Genomic DNA, 24786 nt, shown 5'->3' on the forward strand with positions numbered 1-24786 from the left:
TCACAAATAGGACTTTGTATATACAACAGGGTTCAGAAGTCTACATGTACTACTGATAACAATCGTTATGTAATCGGTTATCATAAAAAAATTTAATTTTACTGAGTTGGCTTTATTTATTTTTTGAAGAATTTATTATTCGAAACTCAGGACAAGAATCTATTATGTGCATCTATTATGTGGTATCTTCCATATCATCTGATAAGAACTGAACACACTGCATTGGACTCATATTAGTGAAATATGATGGAGTTTGGTGGAGAGATTTCAATGTGTGATAAGTCCTGAAAGTCTGGCCTGTTTTTATGTAAACTAATGATTTTGAGCATGAGCAAATCTGAAAAGAAATGGCAAACTACAATATAGTGCTGGCTTAGCGCTAAAGGCTCTGGGTTACTGATCAAAGAGGGTTCAAGCCCCAGCACTGCCGAGGGTCATGGCTGACCGTGTGCTCTGACCCCAACTTCCTAGCGTGCTGGGGTATGTGAAGAAAAGAATTTCACTGTGCTGTAATGTATAAGTGTCCAATAAAGTATCATTATCATACAAAAGCACTTTAATGTTGCATATATTTCCGAGGTGGAGAACTGTGTGGGTTTTTTATTTAATGACGTTATCAGGGAGTTCCTCTTCACGCGCACCAAATTAGTCATGTTTTGAAAGAATTACACTAATACTGGAAATGCCTCCAGTTTTGTGGGCAAGGAAATTTCGTCATCTGGAAAGACGTGCACATCCTGTGAAAAGAGCAATAATGTTATCAGGCCCATCGCTTCACCGTGTAGAGTGACAGTATTTCCAGTCGAAAATAGCGTGCATGAGTATAATATGTATAAAAAATATATTTTAAAAAATATAATAGTGTCCTATTATAATAGTTTGTCATTTCTATAGGAACAGCTCATTCACATGGGCTTCATTTTCCATCTGCGTGTATGGAAGGAGTCTCCAGTTTCAACACTTTGTAAAGCTATAACTAAGTGTTCAGACGTGAGACAGTCTTCAGGACAGATGAGTTTGTTTATGCTTTGCAGTTTTTTTTTTTAATTAGAACATGACAAGTTGCATGTTCTTATTAATACCAAGGGAAAGAAAAAAGAGAAACAACTGTATATACAGAAGCTGCTGTAAAGTACAGTAAGTCAGAACAGGAACTTGTTTTCCAGACGTTTCACAGCGTTGAATATTACTAAAAACACACTGTTAAATAATTTAAAAAAAACGTGTAAGCATTGGCAGATTGTGTGGTATGAGAGGAATACCACTAAATAATCAACGTCGGATGGTAGTAGCATGATTATCCTCTAACAACCTACACTAGATATTGACACAGATACGACCAATTGTATACTGCAGACCGATAGTTTTATTCATAGAACAATGATTACTATAGGGTAAAAAAAACCATAAAGACCTTAAACTTAAAGACCCCTCCAAAAGTATTGGAACAGCAAGGCCAATTCTGTTGTTTTTGCTGTACATTTAAGACATTTGGGTTTGCGATCAAAAGATGAATATGAGCCGATAGATCAGAATGTCAGCTTTCATTTCCTGATATTCATAACTTAAAGATGTGTTAAACGACTTAAAACATGGCACCTTTGGTGGCAGACCACCCAATTTTTAGGTGAGCAAAAGTATAGGAACAGATAGATTTAAAGTAAATCAAAGTATATAACACTTAATATTTGGTTGCATATCCTTTGCTTATAATAACTGCACCAAGCCAGCGACCCACTGACATCACCAAACTGTTGCATTTTTCTTTTGGTGTTGCTTTTCCAGGCTTTTACTGCAGCTTCTTTCAGTTCTTGTTTGTTTTGGGGATTTCTCCCTTCAGTCTCCTGTTCAGGGCTCTATAGTTCTGCACTTAAAGTCTTCTTCAAACAGTGGTTTGTGATACCTTCACCCCTGCCCTGTGGAGGGTGTTGGTGATGTCAGTGACTGTTGTTTTTAGATTTTTCTTCACAGCTCTCACAATATTTCTGTCATCAACTGCTGTTGTTTCCCTTGGCCGACCAGTTCGATGTCTGGTTTTAGTAAACCAGTGGTTTCTTTCCTTCTCAGGACATTAAAATTGTTGTATTGACTATGCCCAATGCTTGTACAATGGCTCTGATTGATTTTCCATATTTTCTCAGCTTCAAAACGGCTTGCTTTTCTCCCATAGACATCTCTCTGGTCATATTGGTTTATCCTTTTTAACAACAAACGCAGTCTTCACAGGCGAAACTTAGGGCTCAAACCAAGAGTACACATTCAGAGCTATTAATTCTTTAAACAATCAGTTTAGAAGGGCACACCTGGGTAGCAAGAAACACCTGTCAGTCATATGTTCCAATATTTTTGATAATTCTGAAAAAATGGTCTGCACTTATATGGTGCTTTTATCCAAAGTGCTTTACACTGTGACTCATTCATCCATTCACACACACACACACACACACACACACTCACACACCAATGGTTGCAGAGCTGCCATGCAAGGCGCTAACTTGCCAGCGGGTGCAACTTGGGGTTCAGTGTCTTACCCAAGGACACTTCGGCACGTGGAGTCACGAGGGCTGGGAATCGAACCGCCAACCCTACGATTAGTGGACAACCCGCTCTACCACCTGAGCCACAGCCACCCAAAATGACTGGGTTCAAACAAAAGATGCCATGGTCTAAGTTGTTTAACACATCTTGATGTAAATATGAGAAAATGAAAACTGAAATTATGATCTGTCGTCTCATAATCATCTTCTGATCTCAAACCCAAATGTCTTCAATGTATAATGGGAAAAATTTTAATTGTCCGTTCTGTTCCAATACTTTTGGAGGGTACTGTATTACGTTCAGCTCATCATAATAATCATGATGAATTATTCTAATAATAGCAATAATAGTGACAGGCCTAGTTGCTTAGCAACTGTTTTTGATGAGTTTCATTTGAATGCACCAGTAGTGATTAGAATATTCATCTGGAAATTCTGGAAAAAACATTCAGAAAATTCAGCACATCAGTATTTCATTAATAAGCGCACAACCAAATCCTTATTTCCTGCAGTCTCTACACACTATGAATCGCTGCATTACTTTCCTTTGTGTTCGCGATACAGGAAATGACCTACGCGAGTGTGTGTATTTTTAGTTTCTCTATGAAATGCTTGATTAATCATCATCTCCTGAACTCAGCGTGGGCAGGTGTTTTTGTTTAGGTGTGCGTCTGCATGAAATCTGCTTGGAATCAGCACTTTTTCGGGAGCGTCAGGGTGTGTGTACGTGTGTGGGTGTGTGACAAAACATGATCTCTTGGGTCTGGTCGTGGGAGGATGCAGGGATGAAAGCCTACATGAGCAGCGGGAGCACTGTATCATTTGGTGGATGGATTTGGATGCTGTTCTTGTCAATGAGGGGGGTTGGGGGGATTCGGGTCTCTAGAGGACACATCTGGATTGAGAGCTCTGGACTTGGAAGTGTTCACTCAATAGAATGCAGGGGAATTAATGAAACTATGTGGAGTCACTCACCAATGCTAATTTCTCCTCTTGGACAAATCTGATTGTATTTCTGTCTTCCTTCTTGAAGTATGTTCACTCAAAAGTTATTGATCTATTCAGAGATATTTAAAATGTTATAATGCATATTCGAGTTTATGGGGTTTCTGTAATATTCTACGACAGCACGTTAAATTCGCAAAGCCTGAACTCAACAATCTCAACAGCAACTACAACAGCAAAGTGCTGGCTGTAAATCAAAGGTTTATATTAATGCACTCATTCTCATATGTTATCTTTTTTATAGTAAGGGTGTAAACAGGGACTTGCGTGATAGATGTTCCACGTAAAACAGTGGCTCAGTGGTTAGCATGTTTGCCTCTGGGATTCGGGGTTCGAACCTTGCCTCCGTCCTGTGTGTGTGGATTTTGAACGTTCTCCCCGTGCTTTTGGGGGTTTCCTTTGGGTACTCTGGTTTTCTCCCCCAGACCAAAAACGTGTTGTATTCTGATTGATATTTCCAAATTGTGTGTGAATGTGTGTGATAACTACTATAACATAGGGGATAACAGGAATTCATTTGTTTCGTGGATGTTCCACAACATTAAATGTAACTATAAAAAAAAATAATTAAAATTGTGACGTGTTAAATAATATTTAAATAAATTAATTAATATTTAATTCTTAAATAATAAAAATTGTAGTTGTTGGCAAATTGCTATGGAATATGAGGAATGTTTCAGTGCATGCTGTTATTGGAAAAGAATAACTTTGGGGTGGTAAGAGTAACTGCATTTTGCATTGGGAAGTAAATTTAGTGCAAATTTCGCTAGCTTTCTTTCACAGTTAGCTAATACACCACTGTGTTAACCACAGTACCAGACAGCAACATGCATGCAAATTCGAGTCGTATACAGCTCATACTGTGTTTGCATAGATAGTTGGAGAGCCTGAGGCCCTGTTTACATGAGTGCATTTACGTTTTAAAATGCATAGCTTTTGCTACAGTTACGCCTGTCTTCTACACTACTCCGGCGTTTTACGACTCTCGAAAACAGAGAATTTCGGAAACTCCGAAGACCCCGTTTTAGTTTGAACACACCGGGCTCACGTTTCAGTGTAAACCGACCAAAATGAAGACTTTCGAAAATGTAGGCGTGGCTTCGCCCACATTCACCCCCTGATTGGGTCTTCTGGATCATTGCGTGTCCTTCCCTGATTCGTCAAGCCCCTGCCATATGAACGTTACGCTACCTTGATCGTATACACAACAACACAGAGACTGAACCACAAGCTTTGCTGGCTTTGTTATCATTCTTAGCAGCCATTGCGCAGTAAAATTCTGTATTTTATAATACTGCAGCTGCCTACATGCACAAGAGGCAAGCTATGATTAGAGCGATCGGCAACATGGAACGCCGAATTGGTTGTGCATGCCGGTGACTAGTAACCAACTTCTTGTTTACACTCGTATACATAATACCTAGTGTGCATGAATGGTCATGTGACATGCGTATTCGGTCGTGTACTGTGGGTGGAGATCGTTTCTGAAACACAGCAGAAACGGCAGTGTGGACGAGAATCGTTTTCATTTTAAAAGGCTGTTTTAAAACGAAAACGCACTTAGTGTAAACAGGGCCTGACAGTCATGTGTTTCATCGTTGAGGATAATCAATTTTGAGACGCAAATATACAAAGGGGTGCTTATACAGCTTGTTTTCTTCTAAAATACCCACCACCTACAGTATACCCCAAGAACCAGAAAGTGTCTTGCATGTGGAGAAAAAAATCAGTCACATACATTGTTATTTGGATAGCATCCCACAAGACAAACTTCTGTAATACAGTATGTTGCATATGATATTAGCCAGGGCATGTTATGAATATAATATTGACCAGACAAGGAAATGTTAGGACTTTAATTAAGAAAGAATGAGAGAGAGTGGGGGAGAGAGAGCGAGAGAGAGAAAGGAAGGAGGATCATTTTAGATATTGACTCTCTGCCTTTAGTTAAATTAATTAGCCTGAGTGCTGTTTCGTCATTGGAGTGTGTCCTCTGTCGCTGTTATTGAACTGAAGCTCTTATTTTAGCTCCACTTTAGCATGTAGAGTTAGCTCAGTCTTGCACTGATCGTGCCTCAGGCTAAGCAGATTATGTGAGGGGGGAAAAGTGTCGTGTGATCAGATGACTGAGGACAAAATCACATTACACACCACAAACAAGTGCAATGCCACAGAGCTTGTAAACATCCAGCCTGTTTCTGATTGTGTAAAGCTTATAACAAGATACCACAGCAGTCTAACATTAGTGGTTTTGTTTCTTCTGGTTACATAAACAACCAGGTGTTGCGTGAGATTGAATTGTAGAAACAAATTAAGTTTTTCCTAAGTAGTTTTAGGTAATGCACACCAGGTGATTCTGTGTTCTTGTGTTCTTTTCTTGCTAGCTGCTAGTCCCCAGATGCTAAATTGGATGATTTTTTTATCGTACATTTTTATCTATCTATCTATCTATCTATCTATGTCTATCTGTCTGTTCATCCGTCTATACATCCATCCATCCATCTCTCTAACGCTTTGTTGTCTGTCCATCCATCTATCTATCCATACAGCTAGCTAGTTAGCTAGCTATCTACCCCAACCACCCCCCTCATATTTCAAAGACTCTGGGACTCCAAAGGACCACTGTGAGAGCAATTATTTCCAAATGGAGAAACTCTGCACAGTAGTGGATCCTCCCAGAAGTGTCCGACCTTCCAAACTTCCTCCAAGAGCACAACGACTACTCATCCAGCAAGTCACAAAAGAGCCAAGGACAACATCAAAGGACCTACAGGCCTCTCTTGCAGCAATAAAGGTTCTCCACTATCAGAAAGACACTGGGCAAAAATGGCATCCATGGAAGGGTGGCGAGGTAAAACCACTGCTAACCCAGAAGAACATTAAGGCTCGTCTGAATTTTGCCAAAAAACACCTTAAAGATCCTCAAACCTTTTGGGAGAATGTTCTGTGGATTGATGAGTTGAAAGTGGAACTGTTTGGAAGACAGCGGTCCCGTTACATCTGGTGTAAACCAAACACTGAATTCCACAAAAAGAACATCATACCTACGGTCAAGCATGGTGGTGGCAGTGTGATGGTGTGGGGATGCTTTGCTGCTTCAGGGCCTGGGCAACTTGCAATAATTGAGGGAAACTTGAATTCTGCTCTCCACCAGAAAATCCTAAAGGAGAATGTCCGGTCTGTAAGTTGAAACTCAAGTGCAACTGGATTATGCAGCAAGGCAATGATCCAAAGCATAGGAGTAAATCCTAGTCCTAGAAGTAAGTGAAAGACTGATCTCCAGTTATCGGAAGCCTTTGGTTGTAGTTATTGCTGCTAAAGGTGACACAACCAGATATTAAATGTAATCTGTCTGTCAGACTGACTCTCTGTCCATCTGTCCATCCATCCATCTCTCTGTCTGTCTATATGACTTTCTCTCCATCCAGCCTTCTATCGATCTATATATCTATCTATCTATCTATCTATCTATCTATCTATCTGCCAGCGTTTCACTAAACAGTTTGGTTTTCATTAGAGAAATAACATCAATTAAGGACATTTCCTTTCATAATGATGTTTAGGCATTGGTAAATTGTTGATTTACACTCTATATATGTACTTGGGTTTGATTTCCTGATTGGGATTCTGTCACGTCCTGTTTACTTTGTGTGTCCTGTGTTCTGACCATGCCCCCCCACCCCCACCCCGCACCCCGCACCCCCCCTTCCCGCCCCATCATAATTAATTTGCCTTGTTATGCTTCATTACCCTGTGTTTATGCGTGTCTTCTCCCTTCTGTTTGGCTCTGTTTCCTGTTTCGAGCTCCTACATTAACCTATCCTGTTTGTTTCTGCTGAGTCTGACTCTGCTCTTTTGCTGAAAACAGATTCTCCTCCGATTATAATGTTTGATCAGATCCTTTTATCCCAAGCAACTATTAACCAGAAGCTGATGGACATCCTTTCCATTTTTCTGATCAATGCTAAAGCACTTGTTGGCCGGCAGCCATCTTGAATCAGCTAAGTGAGTGGGTTTATCTTCCCCGTGTGTGTGTGTGTGTGTGTGCATTTTAATGGAGATGAAGGAGTTGGAGCAGGTTCGAGTTACCTCCTCTTTGGATGAGGAATGATTATAATGAATCAGGGCAAAAATAAACCAAAAGCCTTTGCTTGGTTTAGGGGGTTCTTTTTCATTGTTTCCATAAATCATTAGATATGTACAGTATTTCACTCAAACGGTAACACATGTAGACACCTGACATGTATGCTAATGACTAACACCTGATACTGACTTGTAACTCTGAGATCCTGGTAACCTTTTAAGTCTAGTACTTTTTTTGTGGAAAGTTACAGTTCTAGGAACCTTTTAAATAATGCTCAGTGTGTTCTGGTTTCTTGGTGTTCTCTGAGCTTTTTAGTTAGCTTCTATAGACGCTGACTTATAGACTAGTGTTCGTCCAGCTCACAAAAAATTGGTGGTCTTGATGGTGCAGGTGGAAATAAAGGGAACGGAGTTCATTTTCATAAATGTTTACGCCCCCAACAAGGGTAGTGAGAGGGTACAGCTATTCCATAAACTAAAAAATGCACTACAACAAAGTGGTAGTAAAACTTTAGTGATATTGGGAGGGGACTGTAACTGCACCATAGATTTTACCCTAGACAGGAACGGGGAGGAACCACACCCACAGCCTGCTAAGGCACTTGAGGGGCTTATCAGTCAGTGTGTCTTGTTTGAAGTGTGGATGGAGAGAAACCAGGGAATAAAACAATACACATGGGTCAAAGTTACTGACACAAAGATCACTGCAGCAAGACTGGACAGGTTTTACGTTACCAAAACAAATAGAAATAGATTCTATAAAGCAGTCATGAGCCCTACCGGGTTTTCGGATCATCATTTAATTACAATAGACCTAATGATGTCTGTCACAAAAAAGCATTTTAACAGTTTGTTTTCCTGGTGGGAGGTGGGGAAAACACAAATCAAAGTTGTTGTTTTTTCTCAGAAATACACAGCACACACAGCAGAGACAATACAAGGTAACATTCAAGAACTCGGGGCAGAAATAACTTTAATAGAAAGAAAAATGATTTGTAGGAATGACCCTAACATGAGTAGTTTACTGGAAGGAAGGAGAAAGTTTTTAAGTTCCTTTCTTCATGAACAAGCCAAAACAGCCCTAATAAGATCCCGCATCTCCAGTATTAAGGACATGGATGCCCCTAGTGCCTTTTTTTTGTCAACTTATCCAGGAACCAGATGCTGTACCTCAGCATAACAGAGGCAAATGAAATGAGGAAAGAAGCCAGGGAATTCTACATGGACCTTGGATGTGGTCTTAGCTGTCCAGTCAGAATGGGAAGAGGAATCAGACAGGGGTACCCGTTATCTGGACAACTTTATAGTCTGGCGATAGAACCACTGCTATGCCAGCTCAGAGCAGAACTACATGGACTGTCAGTGAGAGGAGTGCAGGAAAAGCTGGTGTTGTCAGCATATGCAGATGACGTGACAGTTTTTTTTTTTTAATCAGAAACCAGGGTGACATTCAAACACTGACTCACAGCCTAGCCATTTATGCAGGAGCTTCTTCAGCACGCATCAGTTGGGGTAAATGTGATAGTTTTTTAATAGGGCATTGACAGGATCAAGGCCATCCCACTCTACTGGACAATCTCCAGTGGGGAAAAGTTGGGATGAAATTGACTGACCTGTCATGTCGGGTCAGAACTTTCCGACTGCAGACGGCACTGGGGCTAATCTATGGAGAAGGGATGGCATGGTCCGGCACAGCCTGTGCCTTACTTCAGCGCATTGAAGATCTGACTTACAACAAACATCTGTTTGTGCTGAATTTGAGGGAAATGGACTTATCAGCAACAGCAACGTTCTACCCGTCTGTCCTGAGAGCCTGGTTTTCAGTGCTGAACATCAGCAAGACCTTTTCCAAGCACCGAAGAAGAGCCATTGTTCCACAACCCACTGATACAGTCCAAAATGCTATCATCCGCATACATTCGACAACACTTACGGAGAGCAGGAATCACCAAAATTAAGGACCTGAGGTCTGGCAACAGCTGGAAGACGGCTAGCGAAATGTGCGCCAAGACGGGGGTACTGTCGGGCCGCCTCATGCAGAGACTGTTGGGAGAGGTAGTCTTAACCCTTTTCAGGGAGGCTCTGGGGCAGGACCATCGGGAAAGCCAGCCTCTACGAATCTCCGCAGCAGAAGAGGGGAATCAGAGAGAGGAAGGAGCTCTCTTATCCTTCCAAACACTGATACTGAGAACATTGGAGGATGCCTCTAAGACAGCACTGTACTAAACATACATGCTTGGTGCAGAGGGTTGGGAGTCACATGGGCAGAACACATTTACATATATGGGCCAAAGTGTGTTCCAAAGCAAAAATCTGTGGTTTTACTAAGCTTCATAATAGGGCAGGCCAAACTCGCTATCTGGCTCACGAGGAAATACAAAATGCAGAGGGGAGGCACTCAGGAGGCAGAAAAAATGCTAACAGCATTAGTCAAAGCTAGACTTAAAGCCGAATATGCGTTTTTCAAAATGACTCGAAGGTTGCAAGAATTTTGTGAACTATGGGGTGAAGTTGTATGCTCTGTAGATGCAGAAGTTTTATTTGGTTTAATTGTTAAAAAGAAGGAAAAAAAAGAGGGGGAAGTGAATTCAAGTTTCTTTTATTACCTCTGTTTAGGTTCGTACACATTTTATCTATCCACTATGTTTCTCTAGTTTTGGAGGAATCTAAATGAGTAATAAAAGGAAAATTTTTAAAGTCAAAAGTCACTCTCTCTCTCTCTCACTGTCTCTCACTCTGTCTTTCACACATGCACACAGCACTTTCGCACACAGCTTTAACAATGAGTGGTGCTGTATGAAAGAGTTCGAGTTTGAATAAAGGCACTTTCGAGTTACTCACCTGCTTAGCACCGAAACACTCATTATTATGCATAGACAAAAATACAAACTATGAACATTTGAACTCTGTGTTTAGACCCATCTTGAGAAGCCTTGTTTATCCTCATAACTGCTTGAGAAACACAGAAAGGGAGTGAGGGATGAAGGGAATGTAGTTTCATGTCCTGGATGAAGAGCCTCTCTGTAGCCTCATCACAATGAGCCATTTAAAACCGTAGAGTTTACTGTCCTGTTCATATGCGCCACTCAGAGACACCATTGTCCGCGGAAATAAAGAGAGTGACCCAATCCGAGGATTTTTAACATTGATTTATGAAATGCATCTTACCCCCATGCAGCTGTTTTACTCCCACACACAGTCGGGGTTAAAATGAAGAAATTGTTTTTCAGCGTTACGGAAGTTTCTCATTTCTTTTGCACCATTTGAGGGGGTCTTTTAATGTAATGCGGCAAAAATAATAATCTAGAATCTTATAATAATATACGACGTGAAAGGAATGACGCTTTTGTGTTTAGTTGGAAGTTTAGCATTCCTCACATAAGTTGAGTGAAGAATTGTGAGATAATAATGCGGATATATCAAAAGTTTTATAGCCAGTTTTGAGTCCAAAAATCTGCAGGGGGAAAAATTAAATTAATGAAATTGGACACGGATATTGACTGTTTTACTCATTCAGTCAGCTCCAGAATTATTGGCACCTTTATTGAAGGGGGGGGGGGGGGGGTTAAAAAGGTTATGAGAAAAATGTCTTTTTTGGTTATTTAGCTTAATCTCTCACTGAAAATAGGAAAGAACTTACAGTCCGGTTCATAAGCATTATAACAGTGACACAATTTTGTCTCTGTACACCACCACAATCAATTTGAAATGAGGAAACAGGACACAGCTGGCCATGAAACTGCTTATCAGTCAGTTGTCAAGTTACTTTTGAGCCTGTGAAAATGGAGAGACTCTGTAAAGAAAAATAAAAAATAAAATGGCTGTAATTCCTAAACGGTTAATGTGGTATTCTTGTTAAGCGTCTTGAATAAATGCTGAAAGTTTATACTTCAATCGCATCTTGACTGCTTCATTTCAAATCCATTGTGGTGGTGTGCAGAGGCAAAATGACAAAAATTGTGTCACTGTCCAAATACTTATGGATCTGACTGTATATATTTGTTAAAAACATTCGTCGTTTATTTTTGGTAATTGCTTTATCTTGGACAGAATGGCACTGGACCCAGAGTCTATCCCCAGAACACACCTTGGATAAGATGCCAGTCCATCACAGGACACCATGCACACACACACACACCCACACACACACACAAATTCACAATTTAAAGGAACAATTTAAAGTTGCCAATTCATCTAGTGGTGTGTTTATGGGAAGTAAAAGAAACCAGAGATCCTGGAGGAAACCCACATTGACATCGAGCTCAGACTCGTACCACAGAATCCTGGTTATATTTTTAAAGCTCTTCACTGAGGGTGCCAATAATTCTTGAGCTGATTGTTTGTTTCATTATAAGTCAAGCAATTCACATAAAGTTAAAACGGAATATAAACACACGTCTAGTATACGAAGGGATTATTTGATGCGCTTGTGCTTGACTTGTTTTTTTTTCCTCCCACTGCAGTGCTGCCATCGTGCTTGTTGTCCTTTAACGTGGACGAAAAGAACGGGATGTCCTTCAGTGGGCCGATAGAAGACATGTTCGGCTACACCGTGCAGCAGTTCGAGAACAGCGAAGGGAAATGGTGAGTCATATACATATCCGATACTCACACCTGTTCCATACGTGCTGTAATGTAACAGTTCCAGCAAAAATCTAGCGTTGACAGAATCAGGTATAGAGCATGGCTGTAGAGACGGTACGGCTGCACTGAACCTACCACACAGCAGAATTAGCTTGGGTAACATAATTAACATAGATCAGTACCTTCATTGATTCCCACAGTTAGTCAGAGGGTGCGTCCTAATCAGTTCCCTTGGTGGTGAATCAGTATATGGTGTACGCGAGTTCAGGCACTGGTAAAGACCCAGGCTTACTACACATTGGGACACTAGTGACTCAATTTCCGTCCACATGACTACATACTCGCATTGTACAATGCCACCACTGGCATTTATCAACACCTGGAAGGACCGATATCTTTTATAAATTTGTTCGATTAATCACACGCGTTTCTGTCACGGTGCTTCAAGCAGGATCGTAGGCTAGCTAGTGGATTTTTTTAAGTCATTAAACACTTAAAAGTCGTTAGATTCAAACAAACCGTATATAGAACGTCAAATAAAGTTAAAAATCGCTACAACAATGAGAGCTACTTACATTTGTAGATGAAGTTCCAGCAAACAGGGGACGTCCCCCGGATGTTGCGAATGTCCACTTAGGTCCGCATTTGGTCCGATTTATAATGTTCGCTGGCAGATGTTCCGAGGATATCAAATCATAACACTACTGAATGTGTTCGTTTCAGCGAAAGTCCCCTTGAGCGTTGAGACGCTTCAGAAAATATGGCATCATTTCCAGTAAGGGAACATAATGAGCATCTATACTCCCTGGTTTTTGCGGTGCATTGTGGGATTTTTTTAGGGAGCGAACGTTCCAGTGCACTGGAAGGATTTTGGGATTGAGACAACATGGCCGACTCCCTGATCAGAGTCCTGACGACTGAATTAGGAAGATGATTGAGACGCACCCAAAGCATCTGTATTAAGTAAGGAATGAAACCCTTGGGATTGTGCCGTTGTAGGGAAATAATCAATGACAGGACAGTGTCATAAAGTGCCGTTACTGTTACCACACCAAAGTTGTTTTTTTTGCCACCGATAACAGCACATCCAATAACAATAATAGCGATAACAGCTGCAAAACGAGTTCCCCCTAAGGTGGACAATAAAAAAGTAAACAACAAAACAACAACATCCTGAAGTGTTTAACCCTCTTCTAATGTACCACAGCAATTTGCCACCAATGACAATTTTTAGTTAAGAATCTAACTAATTTTTCTGTTTGATTTAAGTCATTAAAGAATTAAAGACCTGGTGTACTTTTTATCTGTTTTAAGTTACGTTTGCAAAAAAGTTGTCACTTACGTCATAGCAGCTATAAACAGTCATTTCTTCCTCAGCTTCTCTTTTTTTTTCCTCTTTCACCAAGAAACACACAGGCCAAAGGAAAACTTTACCACTGACTGTTACAAAGTGCTGACACCAGAGACTCCTTCCTAAAGCACTAAATAAGACAGCTTCATCGTTATCAACAAAGCTTTGTTAAATAAGAGCACTTTTTTAATGTATTTATTATTAGGCTTTGGTTATATCAAATGTCGGCCATTTTAGCGAATTGTTTACATTCAAGACTGTCTTTGCCATTAGAGATGATATTAGAACAAGCACATTAATACAATCCTGTGATTTGAAATTGAATCTATTCAACAATATGGTTAGTAAAAAAATTTTTTTTTTTTCTTAAATAAATAAATAAATAAAGCTATGAAGAAACGCATACAGCCGTTAGAGTTACAATGATTTGCGATTTTGTCTTCCACAATTAAATTGTCTTTCACAATTTGTCTTTGCCGATGTGAAATCCTACCATATTAGAATATTGTTATTTTATTCTCATTTCACTACTTGATCAACAGTTTTCATGTCAACCAAACATCACATCTCGATGTGTTCATCTCCAACAGCACTTCTAGCTCGGCCTTGTTCAAATGCCTGCGCTCTTCTCGATTTCTTTTCTTTTGTGTCCCATCCGTTTGGGACTGAACCATCTGTAAGCCATCAGAAAACCCTTTTCCATTTCCTGCCCAGGTCACACGAGTGAACGTTTCAACTCTCACCCAAGCAAACACCCGGAACCCATTAAAAGTGATGTTAGCATATGCTCTTGTCACTGAACTGCATCTTAAACACTTTTACTGTCACACACTTCTGTACAGTGCCACCTGTAAAAGTGTCAGTGTCTCATCTGCTAAATGGCTGAGGAGTGTGTTATGTGTTTTATGCTGCAGTAAACAGTGTCATTTTCCTCAGGAGTAACACACACACACTCTCTCTCTCTCTCTCACTCTCTCTCTCTCTCTCTCTCTCTCTTTCTCTCTCTCTCTCTCTCTCTCTTGAAAGTACATAAAACAGGGTTCTCACATTATTCCACAGATAAAGTAAGAAATTCTGTAATATAAATATACATAAATATATCAGGATCTTAATATACACCAAATGTCTTATGTGTTATGCATCAATATATTTTTGCACAGATGTTCACTGCTGACCCTAACAGACCTTCTTATTATCCTATACACATCTGTACACTCCTACAGTTAGATCCCAGAGTCTGAGTTTTATATCATCATGTATCAACTCATATAAATAACTAGAGCCATGAAGCGCAGAGATAGACTAGACTGTAAAACCTTTCCTCCAAAATAAATGAATAGGGCCCTTCTGACAGCTTATTTTTCATGAGCAGTGTACACTGGCATTATGTCACCCAAAGGTCTTATTAAATAATCCTTAATCAATCAAAACATATTCTATGTATTTGTTATGCCATCCAAAGGATGTTCCCAATCCACCTAGGTCTACATTTTAACTGGCCACTTTGGGGAAAAGTATATTATAATCAGACGAGGTCATACGGTTTTCTAACTCATCCCCCAGTTGTTGAATTACATAGACTCAAAAACAAAATTTGGTAACATTTTAGGGTTCATTATTACTTTTATAACTGTTTTACACAGTTTACACCACTCATCCTGTTCAAAAGTTTACACCCCACGGGCTTTTAATGTGTCGTGTTGCCTTCTTGAGAATCAGCAATTAAAGCCCATCACCTTGAGAAGCTTGCTAAACACCTTGTAAGCCTCTGTGTTTTTATGTGAATTTTAATTAAGCATTTAACGCGTCGTTGGTATCAGTTGATCCGCCATTCATGTTGCCAGCCATTAGCAAAACAAACATGCTTTTTACGTAACGCAATTCCCATCATGCATTAATATATAGGTTGGTCCGTTGGTCCAGAGTTCCTTTGCAATCAGGCCAAGACCACAACGTTCAGGTGGTCTCGAACTGATTGTTTTGGAGCGGATCTGAGCGCGATTGTTGTTTTCATGTAAATATATGAACCGACATATATATTGACCTATATATAAATATATATAAACCTAAATGAACCGAACCAAGGGAGAAAACGCACCAAGTTCCGAAACAAACACTCCATACAAGCCAGGTGTGAAAACACCCTGAGAGTTCCAATCCCAATGATGCTAAAGCCATCCATGGCTAGGAGTCCAAGAAAGCAAAATTGGCCATGCTGAGTGGAGATATTAGCATACTCTCTGTGTCCCCTGTCAATCACAGTGACTCAAGCCCATCACAGGTGTCTGTTAGTTCATGTATGTGGAAGAGGGCGGATAGCGCTTTTCCTCTGAGTGTGTTAGACTGCCCTGTAACGCAGCATGAGAAGCAGTTGGAAAAGACTCACCCTCCTTAGTTGCTAGCTGTTTGTATGATAAGTGAGAGCTGGAGGTGTGTGTGGGAATTTGTCAAGACTAATTTTGGGAATTAGTTAAAATAAATAAATAAATAAATCTGCTATGTAATGTGTTCTTTTCTTTAACAACATGCAAAATAATCTCTCCAAAAGTAGCTCTTTACTACAGACACACCAATGCACAAAAGACTTTTATTTCACCATGTTAGGGTGTCTGAGTTTTTTGGGGTTTTTTTTTTTTTTTTTGCACAGAAATTTATATACTCAAAGATAACAAGACAGTTAGGATGAAAAATGAAACGGCTTCTGGCCAAATAACGATTTTTACTGAGAAATCTAAATGAATAATGCTATCCGCCAACTCCTCTAACAGCTTGCTTGTAAAAAAGGATGTTGAGTTACTCTTACTCTTTTTAAGACCATCCTGCTTTCTCTCTCCTTCATCTTCATGTATCCTCATTGTACTTCCTGATAAGTAAGTGCTCTTCGTTTTGCTAGAGCCACATGTACATTCATTTAAACAGACACAGTCCTGCTAATGAGACGAGGCCCCAGTATGGAGGGCGTTCCTTTGCTATAATCTGATTATAGGTTACTGCATTTTCCTTTGATATTTATATGGACTTTGAGGGCCTTCTTAATGCTGAGAACTGCATACACGGACCTGTCTCAGCTGGCTATAAAAGTGTGTGCGTATTGACTGGAAGCAGCAGGAAATTATATGAATACAGATCTATTGATTATCGTCGATACAAGAACATGGCACACACTTGACTTCCTGCTCATGCGTGAGTGTGTATATTGAATTAGAAGTGAGTGGGATGATTATATTTTTTGATTCATCCCTCCTAATCTCTCTGATCAGTTCAAGATTAAGGACACATTGAGCCACAAACGGGATGTTGAATGTGTGTTCCTGCTGTTTTGTCCAGGGTGCTTGTTCACACCTCATTAGCCTGCTGGAATGCTAATTACTCGACTTGTTTGATGTGCAGCCTTAAATCAAGGCAACATCTCGAATGGTATTTTTAGCCTTACACCATTAGATGCTCGTGATGCTCTCAATTAAATGACTTTAATTGCTCCACTACCGGTTTTCAGAAGCTAATATTTGACTTAATACACTTATGGATTAAGTGTAACACATAGCTTGTGCACTGATCCAAGAACAGGGTGTTTAATGCGTGAGAGATGGTCATCTGAAACTAAAAGCTGGTCAACTGAGTTGGCGACTTTAGCCCAAAAGTTATTTGTATTCAGAATCAGATTACACACCAGCTTAAATTTTCAGAATTCAGAATTACCTTTGTATAGATCATGTCTCTGAGGTTGCCAGATTTTTCTTGAGTAGAAGCATCTGAGATGGGGTTTTTCCAATAGTGTCCAGACGTTCAAACACGAGCACTTGGCTTTAAGCCAGAACAAAATGAAGGGATAGAAAATACATACTGAAGAAGGAAGCCTAGTTGTAAAGAGACTTTAAACTTAACTTAAAGCTTGTCCTGAGCTCTGGGGTGCTGATTTGTCCATCCTTGCATGTCAGTCTTATTCATAATAGCATAGGAAAGATTTCTGCGTGGTCAAATCTTGGGCGTAGTGAAGAACTTGACCTACAGACCAGTCTAGTGAAAGTCTGATACTATGAAATCCATGTACATCGTGTGCTTCTGACAGAACATTAATACTGTATTAATCGTATATAAGATGCTGTAAATAAGTTGTATGTGAACATTTTTTTTCCCCCCCACGACACTACACTCCACATACAGTAAATGCTTTGGATTGAATACGAGCAAATGTTTTTGTTTTGGTTTTTTAATGTTTGTGTTCGACCCAGACTTCCTGACCCATGAACTATAGACAGACAGAGTTTGTTTGCAACATGCTTACAACTTCAGATCATCATAGCTGAACCGTGACCCATGAAAATGTGGGTTTACATGACAATAATCTCTTTTCCATCCACACGAACACGCGGCTTCTGAAACGTAACACACATTCAACTGTATTTGCTTTGCTTTTCTTTTCTGCAACAACAAAAAAAAAAAACAGAAAATTAATTAGCTTGACTTTGTTGGAGTGCAGTTGGAGTGCTCTTCTGCTGTCCCATAATTCCCACAGGCTTCATGGTTTGAATTTGACCCCATTTCTGCCTCTGCCTTTCTCTCGCAAGGGTTCTGATTGGTTCTCCTCTGACGGGACAGCCGGCTCAGCGGACCGGAGACGTCTACAAATGCCCTGTGGGTCACGGCAGTTCTTCCAGCTGTGTAAAATTAGACCTGCCTGGTGAGAACTGATTTTACAGTGGATTCTTTCCTGTGTGTGTATTTGTGCCGTCGACATTTTTTTTCATTCAATTCAGTGGAGGAAACTTTCATGATAAAGCCAGATTTTGTATACCACCATACTGCATTTTGTTTATGGACAGAATGTAGCACATTGTTTCACATAATATGAACATAGCGTGCTGTTTTGTGCATGGAAATTGTTTTAAATTGAAACTTTTTGATATCGTCAATGAAAAAGTGAATATACTTCAGTACAAAAGTTTGTATCCCCTTGATTTTTATTTCTACGTTACGGTTTATTTAGCCTACAAACTGTAAAAATAATAATGATAATAATAATAATAATAATAATAATAATAATAAAATGTGGGTGTATCCTGCAACAAGGCAACAATCCAAATAACGCCCATAGAAATGTATATCCAGTACGGTGTATATATTGCAAATGAAGTCCTTATTGTCCTACAAAGAGATGGGGTCATCATCACCATCATCATTATTATCATCTTCAGTAATCACTTTATCTTGGTCAGGGTCACGGTAGATCCAAAGCCTATCCCGGGAACACTGGGTGTGAGGTGGGAATACATGCTGGATGGGATATTAGTCCATCACAGGGCACTACACACACACACACATACACATTGACACACTCTTTCACATCAAGGGGCAATTTAGACATGAGAAAAATCCTTAGGAAACCCCATCCACAGTAACCCGAGCTGAGGATCGAACCAGGAACCTGGAACTGTGAGACAGCAACTAAATAAGTGGCTTTTGAACAAAAGTACTCTTGTGTCTACACACTTTTATTTTACATTATAACGTTGCTGTCTTGAATAGTTTTTTTTAAAGCTTCTCATTGCATCACCACTTAAAGGTCAGTTTCAGTTTTACTCCAAGAGTCTTTTTAACCCTTTCTCGCTCGCAGTACACTGGCTTTCCGTTCCACCAGCAGAATGGAAATCGACATTTTCAATCAGTGTAAACAAATGTTTTTTTTTTAAAAACAATTCATTATTTTAAGTCTGTTATAAGATTAGTCAGGTCACTGTTGGGATTCTGTGTGTAGTAACGTGACTCTGTGTTTAGCTGCTGGTGAGTAGGGCAATGGGAAAGGGGAGGGGTGAAAGCCCCCTGCTGGTCAAACAATTCACACCTCTCCACAATAACACTGGTACAGAGATAACACGGACAGCACGACTAAAGCTATTTCGATAGTAAAACACTGTATACAACCGCAACGATAAAATGATAACATTTAAACCTAGTAGGCTAGGTAAAAAAAGAATTGCAAATCCTTAAAGCCACGAATGTCTACTTTCATAGGAGCTATTAACTACTACTGTCAAATGTGATGTCACAATTACATTCAATACTGAACACAGGCACTCCCAAAACAGGTGCCATTTTTGGGCCTCTGGACAAAAGATTTAAGATGCGATTTAAATTGTCACAGAATGCGTCATACATATCATCATCATATTATATCATATATCATGTCATATTCTAATCCTACTTTCTATTATCCGATTAGCCGTCATTTGCGTTTTTGTAACCCAGAGCCTAATCTAAATCTTGTTGCTAGAAATTTCCTTATTTTATCTTAGGGGTGTGCAAACTTTTGATTTCAAATGTTCTTCGGCCCACGTTTGGCACTAAACGCATAACCGTACCGCCGTGTAGTCCGTACGAGCGGTAATAATTCGAACTCATGATTATCATAAGCCTCTTTCAGGCTTGTGTATAAATTCATTTGGTACACTAATCTGTTTAAATGCAATTTTTATTTTATTTTCCATAAAAGAACATCTTCAAGCCTTTTTTTTTTATAAAAGGCTTGTTTTGTCCTTTTCGTTTATCGCTGAACTTCGGTCCGTGCGTGCTGACAAAGCGACTGCAGTGTGTTATGAAACAATATTGCTCTGATTGTAGGTCTCAAAAGAGTCTTCTGTTCCTGGAGAGTGAATGACGGTCCTTATGCCTTCAGTCTTATTAGACATGACATTTGTTCGAATGCCAAAGGACAAGGACAGAATCGCACAGATGCAGTGCTCTCCTAAATTTATAATGTCTAGACTGTAAATACACAACTACACACAAAACGCCAGGTTCCAAAGAAGTCACGATCCGGTCTTCAGTTATTGGGTGCTGGGTTTTTTTGTCTGTCATTAGAAGCGTAATTTGTTGCTTATTGCTAACATGTTGCCATTTTGTTCATGCTCTGTTGCTGTTTTTGTGGTCATAAATGAATATGCTGCATTGAAGTAGCAGGTAGTGTGGTGTGTGACTTCAAAATATCAGCATATAATATACAAGTGCAATGCTGGGATTGGACTTGGACCAGTGTTCAGTACAGTGTGTTCTGTCTATGACATTTGTGTGCATTTTACAAACCACAACTTGTGACCGAATCATTTATACCCTTGCTGTCTGTTTTTATTTGTCCAGAATACACGACAATCCCAAACATACACGAAGTCAAAGAGAACATGACCATGGGCACGACGCTGGTGGCCGATCCTGACGGGAACGGATTTCTGGTACGGAGACAAAGTGTCCTTCACGATTCCAACTCATTTCCTCAAAGTGTTCCTCAAACCTCGGTCATGTGGACAGTGGACCGTCTGGCTAAAGTTTACGGCTGGGTGTTTGTGGGGTTTTATTGAAGTATTAGTCACATTTTCCACAGGGAGAGCCGCCGTGTCTCTGCGGTGCTCCAGCTTGAGTTTGAATTACTGACCAACTTTTGAAAGAATTCATTTATGAATGAAAGACTGACACACTTTTCCCTGCGGCTATAGTAGACAAGGTTCGGGCGTCTCCTGAAACTCTCATGTTCTTTTTCCGTCTCTCTCTCTCTCTCTCTCTCTCTCTTTCTCTCTCTCACTTTCTCTCTCTCTCTGTATTCTGTTTTATTTCATCATCTTTCTTTCTGTCTCCATCTTGAAGAACATTGCACTTATTTGCACATTCTCTCTCTTACTTGCGCTTTATCCTTCCCTTATTCCCTTATGTCTTTATTCCTCTCTCTCTCTCTCTCTCTCTCTCTCTCTCTCTTTTTGTGTTTTTTTCTGTCTCACTTTATTCTGTCAGCATGAATAGAGGAAATAGTATATGTTTTAATATAGAAATGGAATCATGTATAAATTTAGGTTGTACTTTATTTAAACATACAGTAGCTACAAGACTACAAACGAAAACTTTTGTTTTGCGTAAATCAGCAAAGGAGTATTCTTTTTTCTTTGTCTGTTACTTGTAAAGTGGGCGACTATGAAAAAAAAAGTAGTGCTTTTTAAATATCAGTGTCAATATTCCTGTAGGCATGCGGTCCTCAGTACGGCTACATGTGTGGAAATCAGCAGTACATCACGGGTATCTGCTCCAACGTCAGCTCCTCCTTCAAGGTGCTCAACTCCATCGCCCCGACTATCAGAGGTACACACTTTTACATTACATTTATTCAGTTAGCAGATGCTTTTATCCAAAGCGACTTATAAATGAGAAAATACAAGCAAAGCGATATATCAAGTAGAGAATAATACAAGTAGTGCTACCGTACACACACACACACACACACACACATTCTCTTGTGGGACACGTGGCAAGTGTGTATCTTAACACATTCCGAGGCGTGTAAACTGTGGCTTGCTCTTTGGCCTGCATGCCCAATTTAGGATACGGTTTATAAGATGCACAGGAACCTGTGACTCATCATAAGCACATCATAAGCACACACACACACACACACACACATACACATGCAGATATACACAGACATTTCCCCTGATAATGCACTTACAGCAGTGAGTCTCTGTGTCCCATATCAGTACTGTACTACAGAAAAAAAAAAAAAAAAACGGAGAGTTAGGAATGTAACCCATCCATCCATTTTCCATACCGCTTATCCTACACAGGGTCATGGGGGAGCCTGGAGCCTATCCCAGGGAACTCTGGGGACACCCTGGACAGGGTGCCAACCCATCACAGGGCACAATCACACACCCATTCACACACTACGGACAATTTGGAAATGCCAATCAAATTACAGAGCATATATTTGGACTGGGCGAGGAAACCGGAGTACCCGGAGGAAACCCCCAAAGCACAGCGAGAACATGCAAACTATGCGAGCACAGGGCGGAGGTGGGATTCGAACCCACAACCCTGGAGGTTCGAAGCAAACATGCTAACCGCTAAGCCACTAAATAAATTCAGAAGAAAATATGTACCATGAGCAAGTACAAAATAAAAAGCGACTAGGATTTTTTTTTTTTTTTCAACAAAAAAAAAACAGTCCTATATCAAGTTGAGTCCTGAGTGATGTAGCTGAGGTTGAGGAACTGTCAGAGCCAGAGTTCACATGCCATGCTGACAGCACTGACATTTCTACGTCCAAAAAATACTAAATTTGATTTGGGCCATGCCCACTTCGAATATACATCTGAATACAGATATCCTCTAATGTACAGCTTTTCATTCACATTTCTCAAAGATCTCATTTTGGCCGGAGTACAGTGCATCGACTTAACATTTGAGATATTGTTCACATCGCCACATCAACCATGGCAAAACATTCGAAGTTGTGTGTTTACCAATGGCAGATATTTACAGTTAGGAATGTATTTTCCGGGTGGGGGGTGGGGGTGGAGTCTATTCATTATGATCCATGAAGACAGTCCCTCCAGAATTAACACAAAATCAAGCAAACTCCACAATATACGTGTCACGATCATGCCAGCAGATGGCGCTGCGGCGGCGATGTGCACGGAGAGCCGGAGGGCGCGCGCGTGCACGAACCAGAGCGAGCACATGCTCGCGGGTTACGTATGAACTATGGAGACTTTGTTTACAATGGACACGTGTTTGTTTCTGTTCTGTTTCCTCCTTGTTTAGTCATTGGTTGTTTTTCGAGGGTGTGTATTGATTGTTACCAGTTGTCAGCGTTCAAGGTGATTACATTTGTTATTTAAACCCCTGGATTGCTGCGCACTTCGCACAGTATTAAATGTTTAAATGTGTAATGGTGCCACGTGATTGTGTGTCCACGCCCTGATCTAGTTTCATGTTTCACGCCCCGGTTCTAGTTAAATAAGTAATTGTGCCATGTGGTAGTGTTTCCATGCCCTGCTCTAGTTTCATGTTTCACGCCTCGATTCTAGTTAAATGATAAACAGGCTTAACCACGTTTAAGTACGTTATGTATGTGTTAGCCACTTTCATGCTAAACGGCCTTGCTCTCGTGTCCTGTTTTGGTTTCATGCCTTGAATCTCGCTTCATGCTACAGACCACGTATCTCCATCCCTCCATCTATACCGCTTATCCTTTTCAGGGTTATGGGGAACCTGGAGCCTATCCCAGGAAGCATCGGGCACAAGGCGGGGTTCACCCTGGACAGGGTGCCAATCCATCGCAGGGCACAATCACACACACATTCACACACCCATTCATACACTACGGACACTTTGGACATGCCAATCAGCCTACCATGCATGTCTTTGGACTGGGGGAGGAAACCGGAGGAAACCCCCACAGCACGGGGAGAACATGCAAACTCCACACACACAGGGCCACGGTGGGAATCGAACCTCCGACCCTGGAGGTGTGGGGCAAACGTGCTAACCACTGTGCGCCCGCGTATCTCTGCTCATGTTTATTGACTTTGTGTTTGGAATAAAGACCTTTGATCTGCATTTGCTTCCGTTTAGAGTTCAAAATTTGGGCCGAGACGCGTCCTGTGACGTCATCACAACACGCATTCAGTCAAAGCCCTCTTCGATTCACGTGCGTCGAACATGAGTGCGTCGAACATAAGACGTCTCGTTTACCAACAAACATCACTGCGGAAGATAATTTTGTGCAGTATTCGCAAGTTCAAGTAATTTTCCACACAAAAAAAAAGCACAAAAAACTCTGCAAGTTGCATCACAAATTTTAAAAAATGCCACCGCAAGATTGAGCATCTCCGGCCTCAAAACTCCACAAAATCCTGTACGGACTGACTGGTGTTAGATATGTTCTGAAGCCATGATATGTACTACACATTATAGCACAACATACAAATATATTGTGAAACATTTATTTTGTCGCTCAATGTTTCACTTTGTGTCCTTGCTGCCATTTTTTAATTTATTTATTTATTTAAATTTTTTTTTTTTCCCCAGACTGTCAGCAGGACATGGACATCGTCATTGTTCTCGATGGATCCAACAGCATTTTCCCTTGGAAGCACATCACAGAATTTCTGGTCAAGTTTCTCAAGAAGATCGCAATCCCTCCAGCCAGGGTGAGCTTCCTCCTCCAGCGTATTCACTTAATAAAGACCTAACTGTGTCGTATGTACAAACGGTGTAAGCATGAACCACAGAAATGATCGCTGTACATGTCTTGGAACAGGAAATTTGATGTGTGGGAGGAATGGTTTGGAAAGTGGCTTGATATTAGACAAAGCTGGTTTTAAACCAAACCTTCCAACAGATCTGTCAGTATGGAAAGAGACAGTGTGACGTCTTTTATTCCTCTTATACCATATATACCCTGTA

The 24786-nt window shown here is 40.4% G+C and overlaps 1 protein-coding gene across 1 annotated transcript in view; it reads left to right on the top strand.

Moving 5' to 3' along the window:
* Window positions 1-24786, top strand: part of itga1 (integrin, alpha 1) — a 69960-nt gene that overhangs the window by 16740 nt on the left and 28434 nt on the right. The window contains exons 2-6 of the mRNA XM_053646267.1: window positions 12089-12209; window positions 18129-18241; window positions 20695-20786; window positions 21567-21681; window positions 24409-24530. Coding sequence (XP_053502242.1) covers window positions 12089-12209; window positions 18129-18241; window positions 20695-20786; window positions 21567-21681; window positions 24409-24530 — 563 coding nt within the window. The remainder of the gene's footprint in view (window positions 1-12088; window positions 12210-18128; window positions 18242-20694; window positions 20787-21566; window positions 21682-24408; window positions 24531-24786) is intronic.

This window comes from Ictalurus furcatus, chromosome 16, assembly GCF_023375685.1.
Source record: "Ictalurus furcatus strain D&B chromosome 16, Billie_1.0, whole genome shotgun sequence".
NCBI lineage: Eukaryota > Metazoa > Chordata > Actinopteri > Siluriformes > Ictaluridae > Ictalurus > Ictalurus furcatus.